Source organism: Phyllobates terribilis, unplaced genomic scaffold (genome assembly GCF_046119375.1).
Source record: "Phyllobates terribilis strain yellow unplaced genomic scaffold, ASM4611937v1 Scaffold_3__8_contigs__length_932513732, whole genome shotgun sequence".
Classification (NCBI taxonomy): Eukaryota; Metazoa; Chordata; class Amphibia; order Anura; family Dendrobatidae; genus Phyllobates; species Phyllobates terribilis.
In genome coordinates, this window is record NW_027362763.1 from 70306567 (window position 1) to 70318951 (window position 12385).

Genomic DNA, 12385 nt, shown 5'->3' on the forward strand with positions numbered 1-12385 from the left:
GGCATCAGCGCACTCATGTGAAATTGCACTACAAATTGTGTAGTCCATTTTTTCCTGTTACCCTTGTGAAAATAAAAAAATTGGGTTTAAATAACATTTTTGTGAAAAAAAGTTAAATGTTCATTGTTTTCTTCCACATTCCAAAAATTCCAGTGAAACACATGAAGGGTTAATAAACTTCTTGAATGTGGTTTTGAGTACCTTGAGGGGTGCAGTTTTTAGAATGGTGTCACTTTTTTGTATTTTCTGTCATAAAGGCCCCTCAAAGTCACTTCAAATAAGATGTGGTCCCTAAAAAAATGGTTTTGTAAATTTTGTTGGAAAAATGAGAAATCACTGGTCAAATTTTAACCCTTATAGCTTCCTAGCAAAAAAAAATGTTGGTTCCAAAATAGTGCTGATGTAAAGTAGACATGTGGGAAATGTTATTTATTAACTATTTTGTGTGACATATCTCTCTGATTTAAGGGCATGAAAATTCAAAATTTGAAAATTGCTACATTTTCAAAATTTTCGCCAAATTTCAGATTTTTTCACAAATAAACGCAAGTGACATCGAAGAAATTTTACCACTATCATGAAGTACGATATGTCACAAAAAAACATTCTCAGAATCAGGGGAATCCGTTGAAGCGTTCCAGAGTAATTACTTCATAAATTGACAGTGGTCAGAATTGAAAAAAATTGACCTGGTCATGAAGGCAAAAACAGGCTCTGGCGCGAAGTGGTTAAAGTACCTCATATTATGTATTGAAAAACATTTAATTTCTTGTTTGGAGCTGGAGGTCTATAAAAAAAATTCATATTATTCCATACTGCGGCTTTAGATTTATTTATATTTTGGAGGGGAGGGAAGGGGACATTTTTTTAGAAGATAAAAAATAAAGTGAAAATTTTATTTATAAGTCACTACAATCAAGGTCAGACTGGCCCATCAGAGGATTCTCCAGTTGGCCCATCGGAGGATTCTCCAGTTGGCCCATCGCAGGATTCTCCAGTTGGCCCATCGGAGGATTCTCCAGTTGGCCCATCGGAGGATTCCCCAGTTGGCAAAGGCACTGGCTACAACTGCAACCTGCAGCTCCCTTTGACCACTGCACTAATGCCCACCACTTTTCCATGTTTGGACAACCTAGGAGAGTGGTGAACTTTGGTAAACACCTTCTTTTGCTTCATGTGAACATATACAGTACCTTGACATGCATTTGTCAGTATGCCATTTGCATGCTACAGCTCAATTATACTTTCATCTGAACAAGCCAAAACACTAACATTTATCTGGAGTTAGGTCCCTAACACAGGAAAGAGATTAAAGTTAAGTCTCAAGAGAGGTGGTCTGACACTAATATTGATTTTAAATCCTAAAAATTGACATATTCATAGAAAAGAGATAAAATTATTACTATTACAAATTAATTAAAAAGTCCCTACTGTTCCCTTATTACTCTTAACTGCTTTTTTTTAAATCTCCATTTGTTTTGCTTTAATAACATTTAGTTTGAGACTCCCCAGTGCATGCTGGGAGAATGAAATGAGAAGTCAACAGGGAATGGAGGCTGTGGTCACTGCCGCAGCCTCTGTCCCCACCCTGAAATGAAGCGTAATTAGTGACCCCATTTCAAGCGATGGGCTAGTTCCTGCTCTACTGAGCTTGTGTCGATTGTCAATTTAGACATGTGCTTAGTAGAGCTCCCTTGTCACTGAGCCATATTATTTTCAATGCACAGTGACAGTGCGCTCCCACACCAACTCCAATGCGAAGTGATGAGTTGGCAAAGAATGAACTGTCAGTGTAAAATGTAAGGAGAGATCATAGCGTTTCATGGAGTGCAGGGACTTGCTCCTCCCCAAAAGAGACATCACCATTGGGATCGAGGCTGGTTTCTGCATGCCATGTTCTATTCTTCGTACAATGAACACTGACTGAATGCTCACTTACCAGTTCAACATTTCTCATTAGAGCTGTCGAGGGAGCACATGTTCACTGTGCATTGAAAAGAAAATTACACATTGACAAGGAAGTTCATACTGAGCATATGTCAGAATTGACAATCAACTTAGTAGAGCAGGGACTAGCCCTTGCCATGAAACGGATGTCACTGGTGACAATTTATTTCAGGGCAGGGACAGAGGCTGTGGCAGTCACTGTTGCCTCTGCCCCCTGATATGTTGCTTGAGTATCCCAACATTTACTGGGGATTCGCAAACAAAATATTATAAAAACAGAAGTAGGTAATTAAAAAAAGAAAAAAAATTAGACAGATTAAATATGGGAGAGAACATAAGGGACTTTTTAAGTAGAGTATATTAGAAAAGCGATTAGATATTTACAATAAATATTTAATATTAGCATAAATAATAATTTCAGGTCAACACTTTAAAACCAAAGGGAGTCCAAAATTCTCTTCTGTGTGGGGCCCAGGAGCTCCCAGTTACCCCTTATCTACTTTCCATCATTCCATATAACTTTAAAAATTAGCCACTCACCTTCATAGGATTTCATCTTCTGCACTAAACAGTCGGCCTCCTCGATGATCTTGTCTTCTATAGTTCTCTTCCCCATTCCATAATCTCGCAGTGAGGAGAGAGTAAATCTTCTCATCACTTTCCAGTTCTCTCCATTGGAAGAGACAACCCCTGAACATAAAAGATTAATGTTATTCCTATCCATAACACATGGGACATAAAGATCTCCAATATCTACAAGCTCTTTGATCCCCAGTGATGAGATTTTAACAGACAACGAAAGTGGTTCCCCATGATCAGGAAAAGATGCTTGAAATGGTTCGAAGGGCTGTTCATGTACCATAGCATGAAGCTAGATCTAGATACTTTTTGCAGCACGTATCCACTCTACTTAATAGAGCGGGTTCTCCATAACAGAGCATATATTTATATTGGCAGGGTAATCAAGGAACCTTTGTGGGATTTTTTCAGACTTTTACTTTCAACCTCTGAAAATATTCATGGATTCAGGTGACTTGATTGTCCCAATCTGGATTTCTCCGGGTGTATCCATGGGCTCCTGGTGACCGGAGGATCACAATCCTGCTTTCCCCAAATGTCTACATAGGGTCAGTGATGATCAATGGAGCAGATCTGTATCCTTCCAGCCAGTGCAGTGTTCCCCTATGCTTGCATCCTGTAGAATACAAATCTGTGTCCCTCTGGATGGAGCCATGCTACCAAGCTGCCACCCTGAAGAGTTTCTCTGATTCTCTTTGCAGCATGATAGAAATCCCTATATATATATATATATATATATATATATATATATATATATATACATATATATATGTACATATATATATACATACATACATACATATACAGTTAGGTCCATATATATTTGGAAAGAGACAACATTAAAATTGGATGAAGGGTTTAGGAGTTTCAGCTCCTTAACATGTACCACCCTGTTTTTAAAGGGACCAAAAGCAATTGGACAATTGACTCCAAGGCTATTTCATGGACAGTTGTGGGCAATCCCTTCGTTATGTCATTCTCAATTAAGCAGATAAAAGGCCTGGAGTTGATTTGAGGTGTGGTGCTTGCATTTGGAAGGTTTTGCTGTGAAGTAAACATGTGGTCAAAGGAGCTCTCCATTCAGGTGAAACAAGCCATCCTTAAGCTGCAAAAACAGAAAAAACCCATGCGAGAAATTGCTACAATATTAGGAGTGGCAAAATCTACAGTTTGGTACATCCTAAGAATGAAAGAAAGCACTGGTGAACTCAATGCAAAAAGACGTGGGCACCCACGGAAGACAACAGTGGTGGATGATGGCAGAATAATCTGCATGGTGAAGAGAAACCCCTTCACAACAGCCAACCAAGTGAACAACACTCTCCAGGAGGTAGGCGTATCAATATCTAAATCTACCATAAAGAGAAGACTGCATGAAAGTAAATACAGAAGGTTCACTGCACGGTGCAAGCCACTCAAAAGCATCAAGAATAAAAAGGCTAGACTGGACTTTGCTAAAAAACATCTAAAAAAGCCAGCACAGTTCTGGAAGAACATTCTTTGGACAGATGAAACCAAGATCAACCTCTACCAGAATGATGGAAAGAGAAAAGTATGGCGAAGGCGTGGTACAGCTCATGATCCAAAGCATACCACATCATCTGTAAAACACTGCGGAGGCAGTGTGATGGCTTGGGCATGCATGGCTGCCAGTGGCACTATGTCACTAGTGTTTATCGATGATGTGACACAGGACAGAAGCAGCCGAATGAATTCTGATGTATTCAGAGCCATACTGTGTGCTCAGATCCAGCCAAATGCAGCCAAACTGATTGGTCGTCGTTTCACACTACAAATGGACAATGACCCAAAACATAAAGCCAAAGCAACCCAGGAGTTTATTAAAGCAAAGAAGTGGAATATTCTTGAATGGCCAAGTCAGTCACCTGATCTCAACCCAATTGAGCATGCATTTCACTTGTTAAAGACTAAACTTCAGACAGAAAGGCCCACAAACAGACAGCAACTGAAAACCACCGCAGTGAAGGCCTGGCAGAGCATCAAAAAGGAGGAAACACAGCATCTGGTGATGTCCATGAGTTCAAGACTTCAGGCAGTCATTGCCAACAAATGGTTTTCAACCAAGTACTAGAAATGAACATTTTATTTACAATGAATTGTTTTGTTTAAAATTGATTGTGGTAATGTCTAGAACCAAAATTAGAAAAATGTTGTCTCTGTCCAAATATATATGGAACTAACTGTATATATAAATATATATATATATATATATCAATCTGTGTCTCAGTAATTTGCAGTAAATATCAACTCAAATGTCAACATCCAGGGTTATACAAATATTAGTCTGTCCTTCTTGACCCACCAAAGAAAAACATAAATTCAAAAGTCAACACAAAGATAATAGTGTATTTCTCCTGGCTTATCAAATCTAGATGTCTTGGTCATTAAGATTAGAAGCTGTGTCATCACAGAAGCCCTGAGGACTGGATAGCGGGCTGCACAGCCTGCAGTCTGGTCCTCTTTCTGCTATTGCATTCTTGACTCTGAAGATTGTATGGCAAGCAGCAGAGGGGCTGGGAAGGGGAGGATAAGTTGTTGCTTTTTTTAACTTTTGTTGGCCTTCTATATATAAGCAAAATGGTAAATAACTGACCACTATTTTTTCTGAATCCATGTGAAGATAATTTACAAAAATTTGTATTGTAAAAAAAAAATGAATTTTTTGTATATTCGTGTAGAATTCAATTACATTCTAACAATCAGTGATCTCTACTCTGCGCCATTCTGAGTTTTTTTGAAGTCTTAAAGTGGTATTCTCTTCTAGTACACTTACGACATATCCAAAGATATTCCAGAAAAGCGTAATAGATATGGGCACTTCCAATGGAATCTGCAAGATCCAGAACTTATTTATGTTTCCAATCTATAGCTTGGTTTTCTAAGGAGAGGAGTTGCATTTTGAAATGGGTACTAAAAATGGTCAAAAGTCTTTATGGCTGGCATGGGAAAAATCTAAATTATTCCACCATGTTTTCAATTTTATTTTTATGCATTTCACAGGTTTGTAAAACCTGTGAAAAAATGTTCAGGTCAGTACAATTGCAGTGTCATGATACCGCCACTCACTGTGTCTTAGGGGTGCAGCAAGTGACAGCTCAGCCATCTTATGGATTGCAGGGGCGTGCCGGGCTCTCAGCATTGTGAGTGACAGCTAGACTATCCTATAGTATGCAGAGGTGTGCTGGACTGTCAGTTTTGTGTATGGGATTTTCTTGCAGCCCAATTTGGTCGAGCCTGCTGGAAAACCTTCAAGTGTTGTGCTTTAAGGGTGATTGTTTGGCCATTTAGCTGGCTGGCTATGCTGGAACTATTGCCAGTTGCAGCTGTCAGCTCTGTGGTGTGTTTGCTCTAAACTCTGATATTCTGATCTTTGTTGCCATACCTTGGATTTGCCTTTGACTGCCCATTTGTATTACCCTTTTTGCCTTGATGCACTCTGACATTGGAATTCTGACCATGGACTGTGACCTGAATATGCCTTTGTCTCCTCCTTCTATTTATGATGTAACCTCCTGGCTCTTCACCTAAGACTCCTTGGCAAGCCTTGATTCACAGAATGTCCATGAGAAGTGACTCAGCATGAAATGCTGTAATACTAAATTCAAAGATTTATTTGATATGCTTCAATACTTAATAAGGTTTGGTTTGTGTCAGGCAATGACCTAGATTTCACTATACAGATTGGAACAATTGGAGCAAACCCATAAATATGTATATTTTTTGTTTTTTCAACACCTTTGTAAAAGAGAATTATAGACCTGTCATGCCAAGCGGCTGCAATGACAAACATCAGCATCCTAAGATCGCATTAATGGGCAAACAGAAAGACATCCCTTATGAGATTCAGTGGTGGCTGTTGACTTTGGCATCTAAGGGTTAAAGGATTGAGATCAGAGGTATCTTCCACCATCTGGTGGCACTGGCACAGCTTTATACCTGACTATTTTGGGTGGAGCAAGGTGGTAATGAGAAGCAGTATCTAAAGGAAATAATCTTACCATTGTTCTTTGCTACTTTCATAGTCAATGGACCATAGGGTCGGTTAGAAAACACATCGGCATGGTTGATGAGCGCCTCCTTAACAGCCTCAAAGCCACAGAGGACAACTGTTTTTGTCATGCCTATCTGGACACTGAAGACTGGGCCATATGTCTTAGAAAGCTGTGGACACAAGAGAAGCCATTATTAACTATCCACCCCAGACTGACATGTCTGTGTAAGAAATTATTTACATTCCACATGAGATACCAATTTAGGAGCATCTTATCCTAGAATTTTGGCTGTGTCAGCACTGAAAACATGATGTCAGACTGTAAGGGACTCACTCTCAACTGATAACAGCCAATTATCAATTTATTCATATATTTCCAGGAGGAATAACATGGTAATGGTAATGGAATACCACAAAGTTCTAGGTACTCCAGAATGCATCTAGACAAGCCTTGTGTTTAATAATACTGCAAGCTGGATTTAGGGCTTTTAATTAAATACGATTCTAGAAATTCTTATTTTCAAATTACTACTTTTACAATGAGGGAAAGAGATAAGTTATAAAACTGCCAAGTGTCGCTCTCTAGTCATCTGCTGCAGTGGGGACTAGTTATGGTCTCCTTGCTCTTGGCATGCTCACTCTAATTGTGTCACAAACATATATGAGTGCATCTTTTGAATTTAGATTTCAACGAATTTTCACAAAAAATAAAATTGTGTGGATTTGAATGCTAGATACCTTGTAAATGCTCAGAAAATACACTTGGGGAGAAAAGTGAAAAGAGAGAAGAAGAGAGAGAAAGAGAGAGAGAAAAAGAGTGAAAAAAAGAGAGAGAGAAAAAGAGAGAGAAAAAAAGAGAGATAGAAAAAGAGAGAGAGAAAAAAGAGAGAGAGAGAAAAAGAGAGAGAAAAACAGAGAGAGAGAAAGAGAGAGAGAAAAAGAGAAAGAGAGAGAGAAAGAGAGAGAGAAAGAGAGAGAGAAAGAGAGAAACAGAGAGAAAGAGAGAGAAAGAGAAAGAGAGAGAGAAATAGAGAGAGAGAAAAAAAGAGAGAGTGAAAAAGAGAGAGAGAAAAAGAGAGAAAGAGAGAAAAAGAGAGAGAAAAAGAGAGAGAGAGAAAGAGAGAGAAAAAGAGAGAGAGAGAAAAAGAGAGAGAGAAAAAGAGAGAGAGAGAAAGAAAGAAAAAGAGCGAGAGAAAATAAGTGAGAAAGCACATGAGAGACAGCCAGGGATAAGTGTGTTTGTGACATGGTAACTGAGCGAATAGACTAAAAGAGTATGCAAGTTGCCAGACAAGAGCTACTATTGTGTACTGCTGACAAGAAAAGTGACCAAGAGAAAAGGCTGTAACCATCACTGTGAATGTAGGCTGCACTGCACTGTGAAGGAAAGGAGACCAAAATATTGTATCTAAGGGCTCATTTGTGAGTAAAACGGACGTGTGGAATCCGATTAAAAAATAAATAATAATCATATTGCACTCAGACCAATGTTAATCAATAAGTGACGTCTCATCTGCGATTTTTTTTCTCAGCTGAAAAAAAAACTAAAAAAAAAAATATCGCAGCATGCTGCGATTTGCCACGTATCACAGGCGAGACTCGCCAATGCAAGTCAATGCGTGCGTAAAAAATAAATAAATTTATATGGATATCTTAATATATACTTACCTTGTAATTTCTTCACATCCTGTTCCGTCCAGATGTGTCCGGATCCCAGAATTCCAAGTGGTGGAAGTTCGTCGACCGCCATATTGGGACACCCAAGTGATGGGTGTCTCAATATGGAAACCGCTGGTGGTACCAGCCTCTTGTGTGGCACCATCAGCGGAAAACCGTCGCGAACACGCCGTACATGCCGCCGCCGGGATTAGCCGAATGCTTCACTGACCGGTGTATCTAATGTCAGGGATTCCTCAGGCAGAATTGCAGCAGACAACCTTTGTACTATAGGATCTATGAGACAGTAGGATTCCCTGTAGTCTTATGCAGTGACGTCACAGAACCAAATGACAAACTCAGCTCTACACTTGTACAATTCAGAGCTTACTACCGCACTAGATCCTGATACAACATAACCTCATTACACTGAATGATTGGTCTGAGAAGACGTGATACAAGAACAGGGAAAAGGAGCAGGGCAGAGCGGTGTCAAGCAGGCAGGGCAGCATGGCAGAGCGGTATGAGCAGGGACAGCAAAGCAGAGCGGCATGAGCAGGCAGAGCAGAGCGGCATGAGCAGGTGTAAAGACCTGAGGTCCGAGAGAGATCCAGTGAGTCACAAACTGAGACAGAGACCGAAATAAACAACACTTTCTTTACTAAAACAGGGATTAGACTAAAATTCAGTATTGCATGAATCAATCTCAGATTCTACCTGGGACATTGTCTCTACTAACTACACACAATCAACAAAAGCTGAAATCAATGTGCCAATCTCAAAGTTTTCAGTTTATGTGACTTATACTAAAGATCTGGAACAATTTTACGTAAACACTGTGTCAATCTAGTGTGGGTGTTCTATAGGGACCCCAGAGATGGCACACTGAGTACAATCCTTCCACTATTAACAATGACAATGCATGAAACTATACCAATTGCTCTTATTCCCCTAGTATAGGGATACCCGGGTATCTTACAGTTACGGTACCGTTAACCTCAGATGTGGTCTATCAAAGGCTTGTGAATCGCGGTGGCTGCAGCGAGTCCCAGAAAACTTTGACACCAAATAAAAAGCAACGTTCACAAAAAAGCAAAGGTTCCTTGTCTTGTCGGCTGATGCCGAGCCCACACTCCGGGGAGTTTAGTCCTGTAGTCTCAGGTTAAGGTCTGGGAAGAACTCTTCAACAGGCTTGTCAGTATGCTCTCAATGTGAATGGCACCGTACCCCTTCTCTCCTCTCGCAGTCACTCACTGTTTTCCAGACCACCGACCACACGCTCTGTCACAGAGGTGATATCCTCAGTTTTTTTCCCTCTCACTCGACACTTGGCTCGTTCAGCACAAAGTCTCTAGTCCACTCAGCATGGACTTCCACAAAACTCCAAAGAGCCACACAGCTTTCCCCAGCCCAGCACTCGTACCTGAGCAGGGACATAGCTTCACCAGGGCTAGGGGTTAACAACCCCCACAGGAAAGCTTGTAGAGAGAGAGTCTAGTTGCAGATCAGTCCTCATAGTTCTCCTCAGACTCCCCGTCCAGCGTCTCACACAGCAGACACCCTCAGAACACACAGGGTCTCCTGATCTGCCCCTGCTCTGAGCTCAGCCAGGCAAAACTCACAGGGTCCTAATGCTCTCCTGCTGCTATCACAGTTCACACTCTCACACAGGCAGAGCACAGTGTAATGAGCAGAGCGGTATGAGCAGGCAGATCAGGTAGAGCAGAGCAGCAGAGCGGCCAGTGGTATGAGCAGAGCGGCATGAGCAAGCAGAGCAGAGCGGCATGAACAGGCAGAGCAGAGCGGCATGAGCAGGCAGAGCAGAGCAGCATGAGCAGGCAGAGTATGGTGTGAGTAGGCAGAGCGCGGCGTCAGCAGGCAGAGCGTGGCAGAGCGCGGCGTGAGCAGCAGCATGGCGTGTACAGGCAGGGTGACATCACCGCCCTCCCGATGCAATAGCATCGGGCCTCCATCTAGTATATGTGTATATATACACTGCTCAAAAAAATAAAGGGAACACTCAAATAACACATCCTAGATCTGAATGAATACTTTGTTCTGTACAAAGTTGAATGTGCTGACAACAAAATCACACAAAATCATCAATGGAAATCAAATTTATTAACTAATGGAGTCCTGTATTTGGAGTCACCCCCAAAATTAAAGTGGAGAAACACACTACAGGCTGATCCAACTTTGATGTAATGTCCTGTCTGGGCATGCTCCTGATGAGGTTGCGGGTGGTCTCCTGTGGGATCTCCTCCCAGACCTGGACTAAAGCATGCACCAACTCCTGGACAGTCTGTGGTGCAACGTGACGTTGGTGGATGGAGCGAGACATGATGTCCCAGATCTGCTCAATCGGAATTACGTCTCGGGAATGGGCGTGCCAGTCCATAGCTTCAATGCCCTTATCTTGCAGGAACTGCTGACACACTCCAGCCACATGAGGTCTGGCATTGTCCTGCATTAATAGGAACCCAGGGCCAATTGCGCCAGCATATGGTCTCACAAGGGGTCTGAGGATCTCATCTCGGTACCTAATGGCAGTCAGGCTACCTCTGGTGAGCATATGGAGGGCAGTGCGGCCCTCCAAAGAAATGCAACCCCACACTATTACTGACCCACTGCCAAATCGGTCATGCTGAAGGATGTTGCAGGCAGCAGATTGCCCTCCACGGCGTCTCCAGACTCTGTCACGTCTGTCACATGTGCTCAGTGTGAACCTGCTTTTATCTGTGAAGAGCACAGGGCGCCAGTGGCAACTTTGCCAATCCTGGTGTTCTGCAGCAAATGCAAAGCGTCCTGCATGGTGTTGGGCTGTGAGCACAACCCCGATCTGTGGACGTCGGGCCCTCATACCACCCTCATGGAGTCGGTTTCTAACCATTTGTGCAGACACATGCACATTTGTGGCCTGCTGGAGGTCATTTTGCAGGGCTCTGGCAATGCTCCTCCAGTTCCTCCTTGCACAAAGGAGGAGGTAACAATCCTGCTGCTGGGTTGTTGCCCTCCTATGGCTCCCTCCACATCTCCTGGTATGTGCTCCATGGTCTGGACTAGAGATGAGCGTTGCTCGACTCAAACTTTTCACCAATCTCAAATTCGAGCTGTTTTGGGCGGTGTTCGAGCCGTTCGGCGAACACGAACGATTTGAGAAAAATTCGGCTGTTCGAGGTTATGTTCGATAACTGTTCGTGCACCAAAATCATAAATGGATTGTTTCTCAGTAATGATGAATATTAATGTTAATATGCAGTTTGAGTGTACAGCGGGGTGGGGGGAGGGGCAGGGGATGGATCTCTGCAGGAATAATGAAGATCTCCATTTTTTTTTCTCTTTCCCGCATTTACCGTGGGGAGGTGCAATCTGTCAGCCTATCAGCAGCGCACACACGGAGCGAAGGGCTTTTTTTCACACAAGCAAGGGCATGTGTCATTGGCAGTGTATGTCACATGTCCTTGCCCTATAAGACCCACCCATTTTCCCCGTCGCCACCATTTTCTCACTGCTGCAGCTGCGTGTTAGACGGCACCGCTGTTGCTGTGAGCAATATACCTTGTTAATTTCAAGCCAATTTTCGCACAAATCTACAGATAGCTTGGGAGTAGGGAATAGTTGTGATTGCAGTCCTTTTAAGGACTACGTTACATCATTTCATATGACTTTTATCAGGCAGGTCTGTGCTCTTAAATAGATAGGTTTGGAGTAAAGACTAATTGCAATTGCAGTCCTTTTCAGGGCTAGATTACATCAGTTCCTATCACTTTTTGCCAGGCAGGTCTGTGCCAGTGCTGTGCAAGTTTTTTTCACAGCATTTGGCTGAATCTAGCAAAGCTAATCATTTTTGGCCTATTGCAGAGTGTGTTAGTCAGTGGAGTAGCCTATCTGTGTTGCAAGATACACCACCTGTGTATAGAATACCATTTTTTTTACTGCACCTAGTGAAGTAAAACCTTTTGGGCATAGCATCATTCTATTAGTCCATCTATACTGACCTCCATAAGGTTGCAAATTGAATATAATTTTTTTCGGCATCTAGCTCTGAAAAAATATTTGGTCTTCTAGCTGTGTGTGGGACTTGTTCTATTAGTCCATCTATACTGACCTTCATCAGGTTGCAAACTGAATATAATTTTTTTTGCATCTACCTCTAAAAAAATATTTGGGCTTCTAGCTGTGTGTGGGACT

General features: G+C 41.9%; 1 protein-coding gene across 3 annotated transcripts in view; it reads right to left on the reverse strand.

The window, feature by feature from the left end:
- Positions 1–12385, reverse strand: part of LOC141258836 (cytochrome P450 2C14-like) — a 221903-nt gene that overhangs the window by 50205 nt on the left and 159313 nt on the right. For all 3 annotated transcript variants that reach the window (XM_073674000.1, XM_073673999.1, XM_073674001.1), the window contains 2 exons: positions 6546–6708; positions 2488–2637 (listed from right to left, as the gene is read on the reverse strand). In XM_073674000.1, coding sequence (XP_073530101.1) covers positions 2488–2637; positions 6546–6708 — 313 coding nt within the window. The remainder of the gene's footprint in view (positions 1–2487; positions 2638–6545; positions 6709–12385) is intronic.